We start from the raw sequence: 24,469 nt of genomic DNA, 5'->3' as shown, positions 1-24,469 counted from the left end.
GGATGGAGGGAGAGGGAGAGAGGAAAAGAGGAAGATAGAAGGGCATTTAAGGTAAGAGAAACCAATACGCAGAGAGCAAAATAACGCCAGAAGGTGAGAGAGAGAAAGAGACAGAGAGAGAGAGAGAAAGAGACAGAGAGAAAGAGACAGAGAGAGGGAGAGAGAGAGAGAGAGACAGAGACAGAGAGAGAGAGAGGGAGAGAGGGAGAGAGAGAGAAAGAGACAGAGAGAGAGAGACAGAGACAGAGAGAGGGAGAGAGAGAGAGAGACAGAGACAGAGAGAGAGAGGGAGAGAGGGAGAGAGAGAGAAAGAGACAGAGAGAGAGAGGGATAGAGAGAAAGAGACAGAGAGAGAGAGGGAGAGAGAGAGAGAGAAAGAGACAGAGAGAGAGGGTGAGAGAGAAAGAGACAGAGAGAGAGAGGGAGAGAGAGAAAGAGAGAGAGAAAGAGACAGGGAGAGAGAGAGGGCGAGAGAGAAAGAGACAGAGAGAGAGAGAGAGAAAGACTTTCTTTCAGAGGCTGAAATGAAGCATTGCTTTTAACAGCTGCACAGAGGTATGAATAGGCCTCCCCAGGGAAGCTGTCTCCAAGGTAACCATCTCCAAGGTAACCGTGATGGTGAGACCATGTCCTTAGAATCAATGCATCTATACAAACAACACACATACGCACACGCACACGCACCCACACACACACGCACCCACACACGTGCACATATGCAGGGCTGGATCTACGCACAGGCATTCTAGGCACATGCCTAGGTCCTCCTTGCCACTAGGGGGCAGAGACAGAGACGGGTAAAGAACATCAACTGCCTAAATAATGGTAAACATTTAAAATATTTTTAAAAATATATAAAAATCCGATCTAAAACTTTATTTCAATGTTTTACATATTTATTTGTTAATGTATTTATTTTCAAACATCCACAACGTTACGTTAGCGCCAATGTGTGGGAAATAATATTTAAGGCGGTTCATTCAGATTCAGACTCAGATTCAGATAACGTTTATTGCCATTATGCTTGACACATATAGGAATTTGCTTTGGCATTACAGTAGGTGCGTTTATACTTTTTTCACGTGTATACATGAACAAAAACAAATGCAAAAAACAGGACAACACAGGACAGACAACAGTGCATTGGATAGTGCTACATATATAAAAGTGCAGTGCAGAGTTTTTACAGTGAGACAGTGCATATTCAGTCCTGGGCAGACTTGGGGGGGAAGCCAGAGTCATTATCCGCCTGGCGGCTGAGGGGAAGAAACTGAGCCTGTGGCCTTTACAGTTTTAGGCAGCCGCAGCCTTCTCCCAGAGGGAAGCAGGGTGAGGAGGCCTTGGCCGGGGTGGGAGGGGTCGGCCATGATCTTCCTTGCCCTCCTCAGAGCCCCGGGGCCTCATTTATAGAAAGTACTCAGATCAAATTTTGATCTTACCCGTGTCGTACGTAGAAAACCACGTCAACGTAGTGATTTATACAATTTCAACGTGAGTCAATTTGACCGTGGAAACGATCGTAGCTCTACGTCGGGTATTGACCTTGCGTACGCACATTACCTACTGGTTATGCAGAGTTATTACAGGCATGTGAGCTGCACTGCCTAGTGTAATTCATGCAAGTGGCTCGTAATAAAATTAACGATGTTGTTATCAGCCGAGAAAATGAGTTTAATTCAAGATTTAAAAGGAACTGATGTTTATGATTGTATTTCAGTCTTTCTTTATATCCCTCCGTTGCTGTCTATCTCCCCTTCAACGTGCCTAGTGCGTTCCACAACGGACCTTGCCCGGCCACGCGCTAAATTATACTGGAGTTTCTCCGGTGTCTGGGAGTGAGTTCGCAAAGGGGTGATGAGGGGGGATGGCATCCCCCCTGAAATAAAAACAGTCAAAATCGTCCCCCTTCTAAAACGGCCATCCCCTCTTTCCATACTTTATGTAATTTTATCAATGAACGTGGTGTTACTGCTATTTCTAGGTGCGAGGGGGCACGCACACATGCAATGACATTTTTACCAAGTTACGCTCCGTGCACACCGCGGACCGTGACCCACCGTTCTGGCGCAACCTGGTGGGATGGGCTTGACGTACTTCAACGTGCGATGCAGATGCAAAGCTCTACTCGTGTTGCTAGCGAAGTTTCCCACAGAAGTGGGGAAAAAAACGTCAGATAAGATATATAAACGGGTTATTTTGATAAACTGGACACATTTTGTGAATATATATGGTTACTTTCTCGCCTGAAAACATATAAAAACTTCATAAAATGACATATTAACACTTGTAGAGCCAAATTACAGATTGTAGCCAATGGCGGCCAAAATTGAGGATTTTACATCTGAGGCGAGAGCTCTGGGCAAGAAACTACTTCCGGTTTACTTCCGGTTGTTTTAACGGATCCAACGCAAAGCAAAAGCTGATTTTTTTTGACTGATTAGCGCACCCTGATGGTCAAGAAACGCAATGCAGAGCAAGGCAACTGATCAACGCAACTGCCCCATTGAGATGAATGACTTCCGGTGCAACGCAATGACCTGGTGTGCACGCAGCTTTACTGACACTGAAGTCACTGACGCTGAGGCGGTCAGAAGTGATTTGTTGCCTGTTCTGAGTCCAGTGTTCCGTTATATTTATTGGTGGTTTTAGCAACCAGATTGTTGATGGCTTTGTAAATGGTGAGTATAGGATGTTGAATTGGATCCTATTGAATTGAACTGATTGAATTGGCATGTAGATATACATATAGGCCTATTTAGAATATGTAAAATGTGTTCTCTTCCAAATGGAATTAATAACAAGTGTTACGACCCGTCTGTCTTAAGTTACATAATGGCTTAACAGGATAGAGAGAGTGCAGAATGTCGGTGCGCGTTGCAACACAAAATGCCAAGAACCAAAACTAAAATACAAGAATATTTATTACAGGTGTATACTAGTCTGTATACAGTGGCGGACTGGCCACCGGGCATGCCTGGCAAATGCCAGGACGGCCGCGAGACTCTGGGCCGCTCAGAATGTTTAAAAAAAAAAAAAACCTTTTTTTTTTTTTTTTTTTTTTGTCTCTGGTGATTTTCATTGAAAATAACTTATTTCAGCCGACCGCGGCCCAAAACATTATATATCGGCCCGGGCCGCCCACGCAGTTCTGCGCGGGTGCCCGGGCCAGGGCCTAACGTGACGTGTGACGTAACGTTACACGCATTTTCCCATGATCAACTCGTTGCTACTACACTGCTTGATAACTCAACGATAAACTGACAGGAAAATTGCATCTAGCTAAAATAAAATGAATCGGGGCACTAAACGATCAAAGGGTGGGGCAGAGAAAAAGAGGGACAAATCGAAGAAAGCTCTATTGGCAGAGGGGGGGAAATTAACAAAAATAACCGATCTGTTTGTGAAGCAAGCAGCAGGTGCTAGTGTGATTCCTTCAACTAGCACTAGCCTTGAACTTGTGGAGGTAGACGACGAGGGAGAGAAACATGGAGACAAGCAAGAGGAAGTGGCAGAGGAATCGGACATGGACACGGGACTTGTGACCGAAACAGTTCATCATGACAATGACAAGCAAAAGGCGTTGGAAATTACCGGTACATTATCAGAGGGAACGGCGGCCGCGGGAGCAATGAGCGGGGCCGGTAGGATGGCTACAGAGGAGGCTGTTACATATAGGCATATGTTAGTAGCCTGTGTTACAGGGACACCTAGGGGTGACCTGATAATGTTACATTTACGACCCGGTTGTTGTATGTGGGCGTGAGCGGAAGGAACCGCAGTTGAATAAAAGACATACTGAAACATGGAGTCAGAAGCGGGATCTAAGTAAAAATAAAAATAAAATAAAGACGCTTAAAGGAATAAAACGCCATGGCAAGCAACAGCATCCCCGCGCCCGATGGTATGCGCATGGCTGGTGATCTGGCGAAAAACTGGGAAGTCTTCCGTGCGGAGTTTGAGGACTTTTTGCTCGCTACCGGACTGAGCGAGAAGTCGAAGCTGATCAAGGCAGCCACGCTGAGACGGCTGATGGGAAGTGAGTGCCGTCATGTGTACACACATAGCCTCACGTTGACGGAGGATGAACAGAAGGACCCAAAAGCGATTATGGACGCTTTGGGGGTTTACTTCAAACCGGCGAGAAACGTCATTTATGAGAGGTACATGTTTGGAAGCTGCAAACAAGAGGCTGATGAGCCAATAGACAGTTTCCTGACAAGGCTTAAGGAGAGAGCATCGTCATGCGAATACCGTGCGCTGAAGGACGAGCTGGTTCGTGACAGGCTCGTGCTGGGTGTTGCGAGTGAGGGCACCAGGAGGCGTCTGCTACGCGAACGTGAGTTGACGTTACACACAGCGACTGAAATCTGCAGGCTCGCTGAGCTAACCGAGAGACACATGAGAGTGATGGCCCCGCTAGCACAGACGGACAATGTGAATGCCGCGGACAGGCAGAGTGAGAGGCGCACACATCAAAGGAAAACAGCGCCAGCGGAGAGAGAGCCACAGTGGAGCTGCAAATACTGTGGAGGCAGCCACAAACGGGGCAGGGAGCAGTGCCCAGCCTACGGTAAGACATGCCGGATATGTGGCATAGCAAATCACTTTGCCAAGGTATGCCAGGCTGGCAGCAAGGCTGACAAAATAAAAAAAGTGAATGTGCTTGAAAATGATGAGCAAAGAGAAGATGACTCAGATACTGATGATAGACTGTTTCGAGTAACTGAATGTGTCAATACTGCAAAGGCCCAGCAGGGGCGCAAGTGGTTTGTGAATCTATGCCTGAATGAGAAAAGGCAACAGTGTCAGCTGGATACAGGCTCCACCTGCAATGTCATGGGCCGCAAGATTAAAGAGAAGCTGTCACCCAGAGCGGCGCTAGGCCCGAGCGCAGCCAAGTTAAAGTTATACTCTGGGGAAATCATGCCATCACTGGGGAAATTCCACACTGAATGTGTCATCCGGGGAGAAAAGCACAACCTCACATTTGAAATAGTCGACACAGAGCAAAAGCCTCTTCTCGGGGGGGGGCACATGCGAACGTCTGGGCCTCGTATCCTTCACCGTTCCAGATGAACTCCACACAGTTGATGCAAGCCAATCTGTGCCCCTCACCAAAGATCAGCTGCTGAGAGACTATCATGACGTCTTCAATGACCCAATCGAGTCAGTCCCGGGCGAGATACACTTCGAGCTGGATCCTGATGTGACGCCGGTGCAGTGCGCGCCGAGGAATGTTCCAGTGGCTCTGAAGGCGAGAGTCAAGGAGGAACTGGACAGACATGTCAAGGTCGGCAACATTGAGCCGGTGACTGAGCCGACAGCATGGATAAGTAACATGGTGACTGTCGCAAAGCCAGAGAAAATAAGAATCTGTATCGATCCAAAGCCTCTCAACCGAGCGCTGCTGAGGTCTCACTACCATATGCCTACGCTGGAAGATGTGTTGTACAAGTTGCCCAAGGCTCGCCTCTTCACGTTGGCAGACGCTCGTGATGCCTTTTTACAGTGCAAGCTTGACGACACGAGCAGCCGTCTGACGACCTTCTGGACACCGTGGGGTCGGATGAGATGGCTCAAGCTCCCTTTCGGAGTCTCAGTAGCGCCTGAGATCTACCAGCGCAAGCAACACGAGCTGCTATCGGGCCTGGCCGGCATCGAACCGATCGCGGATGACATCCTGGTGGTCGGGTGTGGCGCTACGGATGCCGAGGCCGAACTGGACCATGACAGAAACTTGAGTGCTCTCATGGAACGATGCAGAGCAGTGGGACTCAGGCTGAGTGAACGCAAGCTACAGTTCAAACTCAAAGCCGTACACTTCCACGGCCACATTCTGTCCTCGGAGGGACTGAAAATCGACCCAGAGAAGACACGGGCCGTGCTGGAAATGCCGACACCCACCGACGTGAAAGCAGTTCAGCGCTTTATTGGGTTCGTGACGTACCTTGCAAAGTTTCTGCCAAAGCTCTCGGAGGTCTGTGAGCCGCTCCGCAGGCTCTTGGATAAGGACGTCATGTGGCACTGGTTGCCCAAACACGAAGATGCAGTGCGCGGAGTGAAGCGTATGGTCACCTGCACGCCCGTCCTCAAGTACTATGATATCACAAAGCCTGTCACGGTCCAGAGCGACGCCAGCATGACCGGGCTGGGGGGCTGTTTGTTACAAGGGGGACAGCCGGTGGCTTTTGCATCGAGGGCACTAACGCCGACAGAGCAAAACTATGCTCAGATTGAGAAGGAGTGTTTGAGCATAGTCTTTGCCTGCCAGAGATTCCACCAGTACCTGTATGGCAGGGAGGCTATCACTGCAGAAACAGACCACAAGCCGCTTATCACAATATTCAAGAAGCCCCTCCTGAGCGCACCGAAACGTCTACAAGGCATGTTGCTGCAGCTGCAAAGCTACAATCTGGATGTTGTGTACAAGCCGGGCCCCGAGATGTATGTCAGCGACACTCTGAGCAGGGCCACGCCCCCGTGCCGTGGGTCTGACACCCCGTACGTGCAGCATGCTGTGTGCGCCGTGAACAGCACCCAGGCCGGGTATTCACAGCTGGACCAGGCGCAGCACCTGGACGTTACGGCTTTCAGATTCCACCAGATTGTGCAGCACACAGAGACGGATGATGTGCTTCAGGAGCTGGCATCTGTGATCCTCAGTGGCTGGCCAGACTTTAAAGAGGACACTCCGCTGGCAGTGCGGGAATACTGGCCCTTCAGAGACGAGCTGAATGTTCAAGACGGAGCGTTGTACAGGGGACAGTGCGTCGTCATACCAAAAGCCATGAGATCTGAGCTGCTCAAACGCATACACGCTAGCCACATTGGTGGGGAGGCGTGTTACAGACGGGCCAGGGATACGCTTTTCTGGCCGAACATGAGAGCGGAGATAAAGGACTTTGTGGCGAACTGCTCCGCATGCAATGAGTACGCACGGGTCCAGCAGAAGGAACCGATGATGTCGCATGACATACCGGTGCGCCCGTGGCAGGCAGTGAGTATGGACGTCTACTCATATGCGGGCAAGGACTTTCTCATCATTGTGGACCAGTATTCGGATTTCTGGGAAATCGACCAGCTGCCAGATCTGTCTGCTGACACGCTCATCACGCGCTGCAAAGCTCAGTTTGCACGTTATGGGCAGCCAGAGAGGGTGGTCTCGGACAACGGCCCACAGTTTGCATGCGAACGGTTCAGGAAGTTTGCAGCGAGCTGGGGGTTTGCCCATGTCACATCCTCACCCCGACATCCTCGATCCAACGGCAAGGCTGAGTCGGCCGTTAAGATTGTCAAGTCACTCTGCAAGCGGGCGAAATTGGATGGCACGGATGCGTGGATGGCCATCCTTCACTGGCGCAACACACCCACAGAGGGGTTGGACAGCAGCCCGGCCCAGCGCTTAATGGCACGCAGGCTCAAAACTTCACTGCCCGTCGCGGACAGCCTGCTTCTACCACGTGTGGTGGACGGAGTGGCAGAGAAGCTGCGGTGGAAACGGCGGGTCGCCAAGTCATTCTATGACACGTCTGCCAGAGACCTTCCAGAGCTGGATGTTGGAGATCACATTAGGATGAGGCCTCTGCCAGGTGATCGCACAGGGCGGTGGCGACGAGGCCAGTGCCTCCAGAGAGTCGCTCCCCGCTCGTTCGTGGTGGATGTGGACGGCACACTGTACAGACGCAACCGAGTGGATCTGCGTGTTGCAGAGCGCTCAGCTCAAGCGCAACAGACAGACATTCTACGGCCTGAGCGGAGCAGTCCTGACCAGACCCAGGTCGCTGGGGAGACTGCCTCAGCCGAGACACGGATTGTCTCAAGTCGGGGGGAGACAGGCGGCGAGGTACATCCTCGTACACCAAGGGCACCGGCGACGCCGGGGGATCCTGCCACGGCAGGCCAGGGTGTCTACTCACGGAGTGGTCGCCTGTCACGGCCGCCACAACGACTGGACTTATGACTTTGGGAAAAAAAAAAAAAAGGGAAATAATGCAATGTTGTAATGCTATTGTTGTTGTTTGGGATTGTTATTGTCAATGGAATTGCAGACGGAGATGCAAGCATGTAATTTGCAAACAGCTAAAGGAAAGGAGATGTTACATATAGGCATATGTTAGTAGCCTGTGTTACAGGGACACCTAGGGGTGACCTGATAATGTTACATTTACGACCCGGTTGTTGTATGTGGGCGTGAGCGGAAGGAACCGCAGTTGAATAAAAGACATACTGAAACAGAGGCTGAGGAGCAGTATGATTTTTTCAAGCGACCAAATTTCGACACACTTGGACAGTTTTTCAAGTTTCACCCACATCAGTCGGCTGAAGGAACAGCCAAGAAAGCATTTAACCGCAAAGATGGATCACAACGGAAATGGGTCAGCTATCGTGAGAAGGACCATTCTTTATTTTGTGCAGTGTGCCTGGCATTTTCTAAAAAGACTGAGATTGAGACACATCCCTTCATTGATGGATATAACGACTGGAGGCACGTACACCAGAGGCTAAACGAGCATGAGAACACTGTCTTTCATATGGAATGTGTAAAGGCATACTTTTCGTGGGTAAGTCAAGCAGATATCGCACATTTGCTGCAGTCAAATCAAATGTCAGCCCGCCGAGAACAAGTGCGTAAGAGGAGGCAAGTTCTAGAGCGTGTGGTTAATGTGGTAAAAATGATAGGCAAATGTGCACTTGGTTATCGGGGACATAGATCTGAGGCCGCATACTCATTAGCTGACATGTCGGTTGATCATGGGAACTTTCTGGAGACACTGTTGCTTCTCAGTAAATATGACAGTTGCTTACAGCAGCATGTGCAAGAGTGCATTGAGAAAAGCAAGTCTGGCCAGGGAAGAGGCTCACTAGTGACATTAATGTCCAAAACAACTGTCAATACGGTTGTGGAGTCTATCCGGCAACTAATAAAAGAGAGTGTCGCTACTGAAGTCATCCAGGCTGGAATGTATTCAGTACAAATCGATACGACACAAGATATCTCAGCAAAAGATCAGTGCAGTGTTGTAGTCCGCTATGTAACAGACAGCGTTCATGAGAAACTACTGGCAGTCGTTGAATGCAAATCATCCACAGGTGAGGACTTTCTTAAACTGCTCAAAGAGACGTTGACCTCTTGCAAAATAGACATAAAGAACTGCATCGGAAACTCCACAGATGGGGCCGCAAATATGCAAGGCCAATACAGGGGCTTCTCTGCCTGGCTGTCAAAGGAAGCCCCAAGTCAAGTTCATGTGTGGTGCTACGCCCATGTACTCAACCTGGTTATGTCTGAAACTACAGGTGTAGTGATAGCAGCGGCATCATTATTTGGGTTGGTTAACGAGATTGCAGTGTTTCTTCGTGACTCATATCAGCGAATGAATGTTTGGGAAGGTGTCAGTCAGGAGGACCCCCAACACCGAAGGATTACACTGATTGGTGAAACAAGATGGTCCTCAAAGGATGCTGCGCTGAAGAAGATCTTTGGATCATTCGCCAAGCCAGACAGTGGTTTGTATGTGGAGCTAGTTATAACATTGTCCAAGATTGAGGAGAATCTACAGTTTAAACCAGCTGTGCGTGTTAAGGCTCATGCCTACATGGAGTCACTTCTTAAATACGAGACAGTTTTGACTGCACAGGTGTTCCTGCGTATTTTCTCACTAACATCACCATTGTCAAAATACTTACAGACCAGCGCACTGGATCTTGTGGCTGCCCATAGGATGGTAACAAAAACACACGAGCAACTGAAAAACCATGTCAGAGACTTTAACACAGTGAAAGAAGCCACAGACAAGTTTGTGAGATGGGCAAACAACAGATTACAAAGTGAGGAATCTGAAATGGAAGTGCAGGATGCGCTGCCACCAAAACGCATCAAGAAAAGAAAAGCAATGCCAGGTGAGTGTGCTGCTGATGCAGAACATGCAGCTACAGACTCATTGATGGCGTATAGAGTACAAGTCCACAATGTAATTCTTGACACAGCCTCTGAGTGTATGCATCGCCGCTTCCTGCAGAATGGGAAACTTTATGCTGATTTAGCATGTCTAGATCCTCGTAATTTTCCAACAATTAAAGCCAATGGACTACCTCCAAATGCACTTCAGGACTTAAGTAAATGCCTACTTACATTTGATGAAGATGCAACTGTTGAGAATTTACAGTCTGAGTTGTCAAACCTCACCACACAATGGGACACTCTGAAACAGTCTCCACTGAATGAATATACAATCAGACAGTCTGTTACGTCTGAGGAACAGGACCATCAGATGGATCAAGAAGAAGTTGATCTGGTGAGCAAAAGATGCACAACCTGCAAGAACTGTGCATTATGCTGCTATTTCCTCCTGCAGCAGTTGAATTTGTTCACTCATGTCTACCACACAATAGGATTAGCCTACAAATTTCTTTTGACACTCTCCTGCACACAAGTGGCATGTGAAAGAAGCTTTTCCACATTGAAGTTTATTAAGAATCGTCTCAGGAGCAGACTGTCACAGGACAATTTGGAGGCCTTCATGCTCATGGCAACTGAAAAAGAAATCCTAATGAAGCTGGACTCCGATGACGTGATTGACAGGGTTGCCGAGAAAAGCAAACTACTTCGTAGCCTGCTAACTAACTAAGGTAAGACACATTTATTATTATACACTGTGGCTGTGCAGTGCTCTTTTTCTGCTTTGGTGAAGCTAAATGTAATGTGCACTGTGGCTGGTGTATTGTTTAGGCTCATACATGTGATGGTTCATGTAACTGGAGGGTGTTTTGCTAACGTTATTGTATTCCGTGTCAGAGCAGCTTCTCTTAGCTACACCGAGTCTATTAGGCTTCACTGGACCTCAAGGTCCTTTTGGCTAAGATAGATGCCACAGTTCAGGTTAAGTCAGTCACTGTGGATTGTTGTCAGCACTCTGAATTCATCAGTGATTGTAGTGTGTGTCAGTGTGTGTTATGTGTTCCAAATGTCTACATTGGATTCTAGTCAGTCTGGTTATCTCAAGCTTTATATGTTAACAATCCGTGTTGCGTGTTGGGTTTGGAAATAGGGCTGTTGTGTCGCAAATGCCAGGGCTGTTTTTTGATCCCAGTCCGCCCCTGTCTGTATACCTATTTCAAGTATACAAGAGTAGCCTCCACATGTGGCTCTTCTTCTGCCTCTCCTGTCTTCTCCCGGCGCGCGGCATCCTCCGTCAGGACCGGTGTTCAACACTCCCCTGCCTGGCGCTGATCATTCCGTGACTGTATACCTATTTTCAAGTATACAAGTGTAGACATGCGGAGCTTCTTACTGTAACAGACAAGCAAAATTAGAGAAAATCATTCCCCTAAGGGAGGGGGGAGTGGAGGGAGGCGGAGGGGGAGGGTGAGGGCAAGACACTGAACCCCCAAATTGCCACACACGCCAATGGCGGCAAGCTGCCATTCAAGGCGCTGAGTGCGGCACTCACTGGGGCGTCAATTTTGGGGTTCTGTGTCTTACCCTCACCCTCACCCTCACCGGTCCTACCGCCTCCTCCGGCCTCCCCTCCTCCTCCTCCGGCTAGCCGGCGGCGACGGACGGGGCGGGAGGTTCTGCGAGCTGGTCTGCGGGGCATGATGGTGGTAAGGGGAGTGACTGGACAACGGAGAACCTCCGCTATTTATGTCGTTTTCGCCCCGTGACGTCACGCTCACCACTGTGACGCAATCGGCCCGTTTTATCAAAACCACTTTGATGTCTGTCACAACAGAGATAATAATAATAATAATAATAATAATAATAATAATAATAATAATAACGTTATTTGTATAGCGCTTTTCCTGCAAACGTTGCAGCTCAAAGTGCTTTAATCATTATATCATCTTAATTGAATTATGTTGTCATTTAAATGCAATATTAAAAATATGTTTTTTTAGTCTTGATCATGTTATTTGCTGAGGTTGCATCCCTACTGTAAACTGGCAGTGCATTCCACAAAAGATGACGGGTTGTTGCTGGGGTTTCACATTTGGGTATTTTCTCCCGACAAATATGGTTATTTAAATATTTAGGGTTATGGTTAGTTATTGTTTAATTCATTGTTTTATTGAAATTCTTCGTGAATAAATGATATTTTGGGGAAAACAATCTCTCTTATTTCACGGCTGGCTGGCTGGCTGGCTCTCTCTCTCCCACAGGACTGAGCGCCATCTGATGGTGACATTTGGCATGACATAACATATATTCCTTTATTTGAAATCAGCATTAATTATACATTATTACTCTATACTCCAAAATAACCCATCAAGTTGAGTTTATATAAATAATCAACCATAAAACCAAGAGCTATATCTGTAATCTGTCTATTAATTATGCTAATATCTGAGTGGCAGCTGGATAACTTCCTGATTTCTTTTGTCTTTCATTATAATATTCTTAATGAGGTCATTTTATGTAGTGATTCATTTTTAAAGTATCTTTATTACATTCTATTAATGTTTTATTCATATTTTATCAGTTCTCTTTTGCCCTTCTAACTTAGTTCCATAACTGCTTATGTTCCCAGTGAAGACAAGAGCAGGTGATCTCCAATCCAGTATCATGGTTATGGTGGTTTAGGCTACTCAGATCAAATCATTCCGACTAGTGCAAAAGAAAACATTGCAAAGCATAGCCAGAAAAAAACGTGTGCTCTGTTTTACATGGCTGAGTTAAGGCCGGTTTAGGCTTCTGCGTCGAATTTACGTGCGTAGCTTACGTAAATTCTTACGTAGGTCTCGCAATTTACACTTCTGCGTAGGCCGCGCTGCAATTACACCGTCACATCGCTAGGTGGCAGTGTGTTTTCAGCCCCTGTGCTGTGCCTCTTCCGGTTAGGAACTCAACGGAGCTCAAAGCTCTAAGCGGCATAATAGCGATCTTTTTGTTGTTATGTTGTTGTAAATAAAAGTTCTATGATGCATTGAAATGACATTAAACTAAGATAATACGATGGTTATCATAATTTTTCAAATCTTTATTAATAAGTAATTACAGAAAAGGTGAATGACATTTCTGTCATGACTTCCGCATTTTGGGCGACGAGAGAGTCGGAATCTTGTCTGAATCATGTGCTACCAAGCGGACCAATCACAGAGCTTACGGTTAACGTGCGCTCTGACGCGTGGATAGATTTTTTGAGAGGAGCACGTCCAGGCTACGCACGTCCACGCGGGACTACGTAAGCTTACGCGTAGCCTACGGCGTCGACTTTACGCAGAAGCCTAAACCGGCCTTTAGGCATAGACTATGTGTGTGTGTGTGTGTGTGTGTGTGTGTGTGTGTGTGTGTGTGTGTGTGTGTGCGTGCGTGCGTGTGTGTGTGTGAGTGTGTGTGTGTGTGTGTGTGCGCGCGTGCGTGCGTGCGCGCGTGTGCCTGTGTGCGTGTGTGTGTGCGTGTGTGTGCCTGTGTGCCTGTGTGCCTGTGTGTGTGTGTGTGTGTGTGTGTGTGTGTGTGAACTTCCCACTGCTGTGGAGCAAGCATGCCACTGCTGTCAGGACTGCAGAGTCACTCTCGATCTTCTGCCATTGACTGAAGACCTCCATCTCTTCAGGCTACACCTTAACTGTCCCTCCTAAGACCTCTCCATCCCCTCTACCCCCCTGTACAGTTTCTCTACTGTAAAAACAAAAACAAAAATGTCTTCCTTCTTCTAGCATTATGACTGCCAATGGCCCCTGGCTCGAGTATAGATTTACTTTTTCCTGCTATGACAGATGGATAGATGATTCACTTACTTAGTCAAAGGTATTTGTTGTACCGGTAAATCGATTTGGATAAAGGCGTCTGCTGAAAGCCAAACATTTAAATGTAATACAGAAATATAAATCGATAAGCTGAAACATACCTAACTCAATTAATGAGCATACTAATCATGTGACAGTTAAAAGTCATTTTTGTTTGTTTACAAAATATCAAAATGTGCATGTAGGGGGGGTGCTGAAGACTACAGTCTGCCTCGTGTGATCTATCTATTCAATCTATAGTGGATCTATTCAATCCAGCCCTGCACACACACACACACACACACACACACACACACACACACAGACACACACACACACACACACACACACACACACACACACACACGCCCAATCCTGCCTCTCTGCCATCCTCTCTGAGGTGGTCATGTTTGGTCGTCTCTTCCTCATGGATCTAAAAGAGTTGGAGTGGTGTAAGCAGAGCTTTATTAACGGCACTAACTGTCATGTTATTAAGTGTAATAACTGTAATGTTATGAAGTTTAATGGTTGTAATTCAGTGTAATACCGGGTTATTGACACGTATCGATTTACACTTATTGACAGTTAGTTACACTCAATAACAGTTCGTGACGTTAGAATTATAAGGTTCAAAATTTAGTTTTTTACATAATCTGATCCATTAGGTGTTTATTAATGCCTGTGTGGTGTTATTTTTTAAATGTTGAAATGTTTTAGTTAGTAATTAATAAAATACAAAGGTTCCATCTCACAAAACATAATGGAATGTAAAAACTTTGACGCTAAATATCTCTGAACTGCCCTAAACGGAGATAGAACCTTATCATTCTAAACGGAGATAGAACCTTATCATTCTAAGCTCACGAGTTATTAAGTGTAATAACAGTCATTCAGTTTAATAACGTTTTTGCTTTTCTCTGTGTGTCTCAGCTGAACATCCTGGTCGACACAGGCAGCAGTAACTTTGCAGTGGGAGCGGCTGCTCACCCTTTCCTGCGCCGATACTACCACCGTTCACTGTGAGTACCAGATACTACCACCGTTCACTGTGAGTAGACCAGATACTACCACCGTTCACTGTGAGTAGACCAGATACTACCACCGTTCACTGTGAGTACCAGATACTACCACCGTTCACTGTGAGTAAACTATACTACCACCAGATACTACCACCATACTACCACCGCTCACTGTGAGTACCAGATACTACCACCGTTCACTGTGAATCCTCTGTGGAGGTAGAAATCAGAGGATTCCTTGTAATGCATGGAGGTAATGAGGAATGGTACTGTACCAAAGACGTGTGTGTGTGTGTGTGTGTGTGTGTGTGTGTGTGTCTTCCATGCAGTACAATGAGCCCGTCCTCTGATTTCTACCTCTCCTGTTCATAGGTCCAGCTCGTGTTATGAATTGTAATAACAGTTGCTTTTCTTTGTGTGTGTGTGTGTGTGTGTGTGTGTGTGTCTATTCATAGGTCCAACTCGTGTTATGAATTGTAATAACAGTTGCTTTTCTTTGTGTTTGTGTTTGTGTGTGTGTGTGTGTGTGCGCGTGTGTGTCTATTCATAGGTCCAACTCGTACCGGGACCTGGGGCACAGCGTGTACGTGCCGTACACCCAGGGGCGCTGGGAGGGGGAGCTGGGCACGGACCTGGTCTCCGTGCCCCACGGGCCCAACGCCTCGCTGAGGGCCAACATCGCCGCCATCACCCAGTCTGACCGCTTCTTCATCAACGGCTCCAACTGGGAGGGCATCCTGGGCCTGGCGTACGCAGAGATCGCCCGGGTGAGAGGAGTGGGGGGGGAGGGGGGGGGGAAGATACTCCTTCCAGACTATAGCCATCTGAATTTGGGTTCTCTCTGTCTAAGTATCGGGAGTTTAGAATAGATAGATAGATAGATAGACTTTATTTGTCATTGTTACAGTACAGGTACCAAACAACGAAATTTAGGAGGGGAGGCTCCCCTGGTGTTTAAGAAAGGGAAAAGAAACACATTTTGGAAAAAGCATAGATGCATAAAATCACAAGAAGATAAAGAGCTGGTTTACATCAATAGAGGCTATGTACACAATCCACTGTACTATACTGCACAGATAGTCAACTAGGGTTGTCATATTGCACAAGAAAGTATTTTTTCACATTTTTTTAAAGTGTCACAGTTTGCAGGCTTGAAAATGTACATGTTTGTGCCTCAGCACTAGCTGCCATTACAATCCGTCCGGACTTGTCCTGGGCCCAGAACTTAGGCCTTTTCTGTGTTCAGGGCCTTGACGGCCCTGTGGTAGAAGCAGTTCTTCAGTCTGTTTGTCTTAGCGGCCGGGGTCCTGTACCTCCTGTTCGAGGGCAGCTTGACAAAGTGTTCGTGCCCAGGGTGGGTCGGGTCCTTGGAGATCTTGGAGGCCCTCCTGAGACAGCGTGTTTCGTACAGCTTCTCCAGAGAGGGGAGGGTGGCGCCGGTGATCCCCTGTGCTGTTCTCACGACTCTCTGTAGATTGTTTCTCTCCGCTGCCGTGCAGCTGTGGTACCAGTTGGAGATGCCGAAGGTGAGGATGCTCTCCACTGCGCCGTGGTAGAAGGCCACCAGCATCTCCTGCTTGCTGTGTTGTTTCTTGAGGCATCTCAGGGTGTATAGCCGCTGTTGTGCCCTCTTGATGGTGCCTTTAGTGTTGTCCTTCCAGGCCAGGTCATCCCGTATGATGTGTCCCAGGAAACGGAGGTTTGAGACCATCTCTACGCTCTCTCCGTCGATGAGCAGGGGCAGGATCTCGGACTTTTTCCTCCTGTAGTCTACGATGAGTTCCTGGGTCTTTGACTTGTTTAGCAGCAGGTTGTTTACCTTGCACAGCTTGCTCAATTGCTCTACCTCATCCCTGTACGCCGCCTCGTCCCCCCCCGAGATACATCCCACCACGGTGGTGTCGTCTGCAAACTTTACGATGTAGTTGCTGGGGTGGATGGGGGTGAAGTCGTGGGTGTAGAGGTTGTAGAGGATGGGGCTTAGCACGCAGCCCTGGGGTGACCCAGTGCTGAGGCTGAGGGCTGTGGAGGTGTGGGGGCCCACCCGCACCCTCTGGGGGCGGTTGGTCAGGAAGTCCTTGATCCACGCACATATAGAGTGTGATAGACCCAGGTCTAGTAGTTTGGTCACTAGCCTGTCTGGAAGGATGGTGTTAAAGGCGGAGCTGAAGTCCACGAAGAGCAGTCTCGCGTAGCTGTTTCCCCTCTCCAGGTGGGATAGAGTGGCGTGGAGAGTCGTCGCTATGGCGTCCTCTGTGGACCTGTGGGCTCTGTAGGCAAACTGGTATGGATCCAGGTTGGGCGGGAGGCGTGTGAGTATGTGGGCCCGGACTAGTTTCTCGAAGCACTTCATGATGATTGGTGTGAGTGCCACCGGGCGGTAGTCGTTTAGGCAGCTCACCGTGCTCATAGTTGATACGGTTCTATCTCCGTTTAGGGTAGTTCAGAGATATTGAGCGTCAAAGTTTTTACATTCCATTATGTTTTGTGAGATGGAACCTTTGTATTTTATGAATTACTAACAAAAAAATGTCAACATTTTAAAAATAACACCACACAGGCATTAATAAACACCTAATGGATCAGATTATGTAAAAAACTCAATTTTGACAAAAATGGAGATAGAACCTTATAATTCTAACGTCACAGTATGTCTAACTCCCCCCCCCTCTCCCTCTCTCTCTCTCTCTCTCTCTCTCTCTCTCTCTCTCTACCCCTCCCTCCCTCCCTCAGCCTGATGAGTCTCTGGAGCCGTTCTTTGACTCCCTGGTGAGGCAGACCTCCGTACCCAACCTGTTCTCCCTGCAGCTGTGTGGAGCGGGCTTCACCCAGAACTACAGCCTGGGCAGCGCCACCGTAGGAGGCAGCATGGTGAGGGCCAGGGGACTGCTCTGTCTGTCTGTCTGTGTGCCACTGTAGGAGGCAGCATGGTGAGGGCCAGGGGACTGCTCTGTCTGTCTGTCTGTCTGTAGGAGGCAGCATGGTGAGGGCCAGGGGACTGCTCTGTCTGTCTGTCTGTAGGAGGCAGCATGGTGAGGGCCAGGGGACTGCTCTGTCTGTCCAGGATTCGACAGTAACGCCGTTTTACTTGCCCGGACCAAGTAAAACATTCGCCGGGGTTTGTTTGCGCGAGCCCGACGACGCTGCTGGATCCCGGATATTTTTACCTGTGTGCAGGAAGAACAACAGCGAGACTAGACTAGATGATCGTGAGTGAAGATATTATCAAAGCGCACGCGCCTGTCGATCACCCGTCCGCTTTGATAATATCTTCACTCACGAACATCGAATGTTTTACTTGGTCCGGGCAAGTAAAACGGTGTTACTGTCGAACCCTGCTGTCTGTCTGTCTGTCTGTCTGTCTGTCTGTCTGTCTGTGTGTGTGTCTGTCTGTCTGCCTGTCGGGATGTGTGTCTGCCTGTCTGTCTGTCTGTCTGTCTGCCTGTCTATTTGTCTGTCTGTCTGTCTGTCTGTCTTTCTGACTGTCTGTCTGTCTGTCTGTCTGTCTGTCTGTCTGTCTGTCTGCCAGTACAAAATTAAGTCTATGATTGGTCTCAGCACGTGACCATGTGATTGGTGTGTTTCTCTAGATCATTGGGGGGCAGGACCCCTCCCTGTACGTGGGGGAGCTGTGGTACACGCCTATCCGGCGGGAGTGGTACTATGAGGTCATCATCGTGCGCATCGAGGTCAACGGCCAGGATCTCAACATGGACTGCAAAGAGGTGAGAGAGACTACAGTACACATGTAGGGCCTCAGGGTCTCAATAGTCTAAGGTGGCGTCCTCTCTTCAGCTATCCACTCAGTCATCTACACTGTATCTGATAGAACTAAACTGGTGAACGTTGCTTTTACCACCTCGTAAGCTTAGAATGATAAGGTTCTGTCTCAGTTTAGAATGATACGGTTCTATCTCCGTTTAGAATGATAAGGTTCTATCTCCGTTTAGGGCAGTTCAGAGATATTGAGCGTCAACGTTTTTACATTCCATTATATTCTGTGAGATGGAACCTTTGTATTTTATTAATTACTAACTAAAAAATGTCAACATTTTAAAAATAACACCACACAGGCATTAATAAACACCTAATGGATCAGATTATGTAAAAAAACGAAATTTTGACAAAAAATGGAGATAGAACCTTATAATTCTAACGTCATGACCTGTCATTGTGTGTTCAGTAGGCCCCGCCCACCTTTCAGCTTCCATTCCTGTCAGCCATCATCTAGTTTAGTTATCACAAACTGCTTTGATTTCAATGTTGCTTTGAAAATAATCTATTTCAAGCCAATAACGGGCATATGTGCTATATGCAGGGTTCCCACGGGTCCTTGAAATCCTTGAAAGTTTGTGAATTTGAGAAAAAAATAATCAAGGTCTTAAAAGTTTTTGAAAATAGACATGGGTCATTGAAAGTGCTTGAATTCCCCTCTCTCTCTAAAAAAAAGTATATATATATTAAAATTGTTTTACTTAGCTTGTCAACTAGTAAATAAGTCTTTATTGCTTAACATTACACATATTTCACAATACATTGTTTTGCTGTGCTGTGGTAGAGAAGGCAAGAGACCATCTAGTGTTCACACATTCAAGCCTCTCTTTTTAATTGTTGTCTGTGAGCGGATAGTTCCTATTGTATAAATTCTCATCTAGATCTGTCTCAAACTATGCCGTGTTGGGTCCTTGAATTTGAGGGAATTGAGTCTTGAAAGTCCTTGAAAGGTGCTTGAATGTGATGTTTCAGAAGGTGTGAGAAGCCTGTATGTACATTTTAAAATGTTGCCATTTAGCAGATGCTTTTAATCCAAAGCGATTTACAATTACGAATGACAGGGACATTCCCCCTGGAGTAACTGAGGGCTTTACTCAAGGGCACACTAGTAGTGGTGTGGTTTCAGGCGGGATTTGAACTCACAACCTTCCGATCACAAGTCCAACTCACTATCCACTAGACCACCACTACCCCCTATACTGTATGTGGCTCGTTCCAGTGTACCTTGTGTTACTGCTTGTGGCCTGGGCCTCGTTCAGAGGCTTCTGTCTCTGTCTCTCTCTCTCTCTCTCTCTGTCTCTCTCTCTCTCTCTCTCTCTCTCTCTCTCTCTCTCTCTCTCTCTCTCCTCTTTCTCTCCTCTTTCTCTAGAGGCGGACATGTGAGGAGGCTACACATGTTGGGAAGAGAGAATGCTCGGTAGAGAATACTAATGTGTCCTCTCTCTCTCCCTCTCTCTCCCCTTTAACTCTCTCTCTCTGGCTCTCTCCTCTCTCTCCCTCTCCCCTCTCTCTCTCTCTCTGTCTCTGTCTCTCTCTCCCCTCTCTCTCCCTCTCCCCTCTCTCTCTGTCTCTCTCTCCCCTCTATCTCTCTCTCCCTCTCCCCTCTCTCTCTCTCCCTCTCTCTCTCTCAGTATAACTATGATAAGAGCATTGTGGACAGTGGAACCACCAACCTTCGGCTTCCTCGCAAAGTGTTCCAGGCTGCGGTCAAGGCCATTGAGGCAGCCTCCTCTGTGAGTACCTTTGCATAGCTCACACCCCTCCCTCCCTCCCTCCCTCTCTCTCTGTCTCTCTCTCTGTCTCCCTCTCTCTCTCTATGTCTCTCTCTCTCTCTCCCTCCCTCTCTCCCTCCCTCTCTCCCTCCCTCTGTCTCTCTCTCTGTCTCTGTCTCTCTGTCTCTCTCTCTCTCTCTGTCTCTCTCTGTCTCTGTCTCTCTGTGTCTCTCTCTCTCTCTCTGTCTCTGTCTCTCTCTCTCTGTCTCTCTCTCTCTGTCTCTCTCTCTCTGTCTCTCCCTCCCTCCCTCCCTGCCTCCCTCCCTCCCTCGGTTCAAGCCTTGGCTGGTCTGAACCAAGAACTGGTTAGGTCAAGGGCTGGGGTCGAGATTTAGGGGGTGTATTTGTGATGAAGCATTTCTGATTGGTGTCAATAAAGGACTTTTTGAATCCTCCCCCCCCCTATCAGACAGAGCAGTTTCTAACCCGTCTCCTCCCCTATCAGACAGAGCCGTTTCTAACCCGTCCCCCCTCTATCAGACAGAGCAGTTTCCGTCTGGTTTCTGGCTGGGGGAGCAGCTGGTGTGTTGGCAGGCTGGTTCCACGCCGTGGCACATCTTCCCCGTCATCTCCCTCTACCTGATGAGTGAGAACAGGAACCAGTCCTTCCGCATCTCCATCCTCCCACAGGTACCGCCCACACTTCCTGCTTCCTGTCTGTGTTAACACTAGAACAGCCGTTCCTTTTTTACCTACTAAAAGAGCCGCCTCGGGTGTCAAATGATCCCCTCTTTACAACTTTTTTTGCACATATCTAGGAAAAGTCATGAAAGGAGGGTCCTGAAATTTGATCGAGTGCAAAGATATAACACTTTTCATTACTCACCGGTGTGGTGTCGTGAGTTTAGAATGATAAGGTTCTATCTCCGTTTAGGGTAGTTCAGAGATATTGAGCGTCAACGTTTTTACATTCCATTATGTTCTGTGAGATGGAACCGTTGTATTTTATGAATTACTAACTAAAAAATGTAAACATTTTAAAAATAACACCACACAGGCATTAATAAACACCTAATGGATCAGATTATGTAAAAAACTCAATTCTGACAAAAATGGAGATAGAACCTTATAATTCTAACGTCACGGTGTGTCTCTGCGCCCCTGCAGCAGTACCTGCGTCCCGTGGAGGACGTGGCCTCGGCCCAGGAGGACTGTTACAAGTTCGCCGTGTCCCAGTCCAGCACCGGCACCGTCATGGGCGCCGTCATCATGGAGGGGTTCTACGTCGTCTTCGACCGCGAGAGGAAACGCATCGGGTTCGCTGTCAGCACCTGTCACGGTGAGGGGGGGGCGGGGGCGGGGGTGGGGGGGGTAGGGTACTGTATGTCAGTGAGTGTGTGTGTGTGTGTGTGTGTGTGTGTGTGTGACTGAGAGTGTGTATGCAACTTACAGAGAAGCCACCCTTCTCTGCCCTCTCCCGCTCACTTGGCTTAATTCAACCGCTATAATTCAGCCGCTATCACAGGGCGTAAATACAAAGTTCATTCTCAAGTATATTTGGTATTTATAGACTTTAGTACGAACGCAATTTTAAACAAGCGCAGCCCGTTTTATAAATAATGCTTACGTCCGTTTAGAAAAAAAATTTGTAGACATATCCATCGTTCTACTAATCTGATCTGTGTGTGTGTGACACGCTCTCTCTCTCATCCATCCCTTCCTCCCTCCCACCCATCCATCCCCTCCCTCCCACCCACCCATCCTCCCTCCCCCCCCTCCCACCCTCCCTCCCTCCCACCCTCCCTCCCTCCCACCCATCCCCCCCTCCCACCCTCCCTCCCACCCACCCATCCCCCCCTCCCTCCCTCCATCCCTCCATCCCACCCTCCACCCTCTCCACCACCAGTGCACGACGAGTTCCGCACGGCGTCGGTGGAGGGGCCGTTCCACGGCGGCGTGGACCTGGAGGACTGCGGCTACAACATCCCGCAGACGGACGAGTCCACCCTGATGACCATCGCCTACATCATGGCGGGCATCTGCGGCCTCTTCATGCTGCCCCTCTGCCTCATGGTCTGCCAGTGGCGCTTCGCCGGGTGCCTCCGCCCGCTCTGCGCCGGGGACTTCGCGGACAACATCTCCCTCCTCAAATAAGAGACGAGGCGGCCTTGATAGAGAGCGAGCGAGAGCCTCCCCCTTATTATGCACTGATGTTCTATCTCCTGAGGCACAGCCTGCCTACAGACCATAGATAATACGCTTTGTTATTGTTCTGGGCCGGTGCTTCTAACAGCCTCGTTGAATCTGGGGTTGAGTCACACAGGTTCACATGTATGTATGTATGTATGTTATTGGACGATGGCGGTTGATTGGTCGGTTGGTGGGCTGGTATCACAACAACGGATCGGAATCTGTCTGGTGATCTGTGTTGGGATGGGAGCCACTGACATTTTGGATGTGTGTGTGTGGGGGTGTGTGGGGGGGGGGTGTGTGTGTGTGTGTGTGCGTGCGCGCTCGGGCATGTGTGCGTGTGTGTCAAAGGTGGATATACTCGTCTGCTTGGTTGAAATGGCCACCTTTATAAAGACAGCAGCTTTGTTGATAAAAGGGCATGCTACATGTATAGATTATGTGTGTGTGTGTGTGTGTGTGTGTGTGTGTGTGTGTGTGTGCGTGCGTGCCTGCCTGCATATGTGTATGTTTGTTATCGTATGAGGCGTGTGTATGGCATAAGGATCACAATAGATGACCCCCAAAAAAATAATCCGGAAATGGTTATTGAATACAAACGATTAACTTAATTGAACATCAACAGAACCAGCTCTAAGGTACGCTACAGTAAGTAAGTGATAATTGTGTGAACATATAAAGGAGAGCGCTATAGCACTTGAATATCCAACTCAGTAACATGTTAATGGTCGATACTTGGTGTGCGTCGAAAAGCTTAGATTGTGTATTTAATACAACTAATATCAGATGAAACTCTTGTATGGTTCATGCTGATACAGTACGTACATGTACTGTCGGCGCGTCACCTCACTGCTAGTGATGTAAATACATGCACAACACTGAACACACACACACACATATACACACACACACACACACACACACACAGCCTACAAATGATTCTCACCTATAGCAACTTCAAAACCTCCAGACGACACCTGAAATACCAGCAAAATCAGACTCAGACACACACACACACACACACACACGTAACTCCCCGGTGAAGTATATTGTATGCACTACTTCCCATGATGCCCCTGGTTTGACCACACGACACGTGTACAGGAACACGTCCACCAGTGGAGGCTGGCGGAGGTAGAGATGGGAGGACAGGATGAGGAACGGTACACCACAGTGTTTGATACCATTCCTCCTCCTGTCCTCCGATGTCTACCTCCCCCAGCCTCCACTGACATCAGCGGGGGGGCAGGTTCTACCCTCTCTCTCTAAACTGCTGTAAAATATACAGACATGTATCTATCCGTCAGAGTGAGTGAGAGTCTGACAGCACACACTACCAATAAAGTACTTACTATCACTGGAAACGTCTCTGTGTCGTGAACTTGATGGACTGGTAAATGGACTGACTTATATAGCTATGCCTTTATCCAAAGCGCTTTACAACTGCCTCTCATTCACCCATTCACACACACATTCACACACCAATGGCGGCAAGCTGCCATGCAAGGCGCAGGCCCGCTCACTGGGAGCAATTTGGGGTTCAGTGTCTTGCCCAAGGACACTTTGACATGTGGCCAGCGGGGCTCGAACCGCCGATCTGCCAACCTTGTGATCATTAGACGGCGACTCTACCTCCTGAGACACAGCTGCCGGTGAATGATGCGTCTTGCCATAGAGCATATCCGGCATTTATAAAACATCGACTGGTTGGCCCAGGATGGGTGCTATAGTAAACAACTGAAAATCCTAAATTGTCACTGGTTAAAACATGGGGGGGGGGGGGGGGGGGGGCTACGTTATTCATGGTGGACAGCATGTTTCCTGTAGACTTGGTTCATGTTTTTGATTAAGCAATATCACACGAGAGGGAGTGCTCTTATACTGAATATCAGCACGGCTGTGATTCGGTCGTAGGTACGAGGCATTTATTAGTTAACAGTAATAAGCGACAACAGATTATGATTTGTTTGTTTTTTTAAATAAAACAAACAAACAAAAAATAGTTCCGCAAACTGAACTTCAAATGGACTGTTGCCTAGTAACCTGAAC

The 24,469-nt window shown here is 48.0% G+C and overlaps 1 protein-coding gene across 1 annotated transcript in view; it reads left to right on the top strand.

The window, feature by feature from the left end:
* bace1 (beta-secretase 1) overlaps positions 1-22,384 on the top strand; it is a gene marked incomplete at both ends in the record, with an annotated part of 25,371 nt that extends 2,987 nt beyond the window's left edge. Inside the window, 8 exons of the mRNA XM_080549255.1 lie at positions 14,656-14,744; positions 15,295-15,511; positions 17,478-17,615; positions 18,335-18,469; positions 20,150-20,251; positions 20,771-20,920; positions 21,398-21,569; positions 22,137-22,384. Coding sequence (XP_080405381.1) covers positions 14,656-14,744; positions 15,295-15,511; positions 17,478-17,615; positions 18,335-18,469; positions 20,150-20,251; positions 20,771-20,920; positions 21,398-21,569; positions 22,137-22,384 — 1,251 coding nt within the window. The remainder of the gene's footprint in view (positions 1-14,655; positions 14,745-15,294; positions 15,512-17,477; positions 17,616-18,334; positions 18,470-20,149; positions 20,252-20,770; positions 20,921-21,397; positions 21,570-22,136) is intronic.
* Between the last annotated feature and the right edge of the window lie 2,085 nt (positions 22,385-24,469).

Source organism: Nansenia antarctica (genome assembly GCF_963989245.1).
Source record: "Nansenia antarctica genome assembly, chromosome: 19".
Lineage (NCBI taxonomy): Eukaryota > Metazoa > Chordata > Actinopteri > Argentiniformes > Microstomatidae > Nansenia > Nansenia antarctica.
The sequence above is the reverse complement of the archived record's forward strand: the minus strand, read 5'-3'. Positions and strand labels throughout refer to the sequence as shown.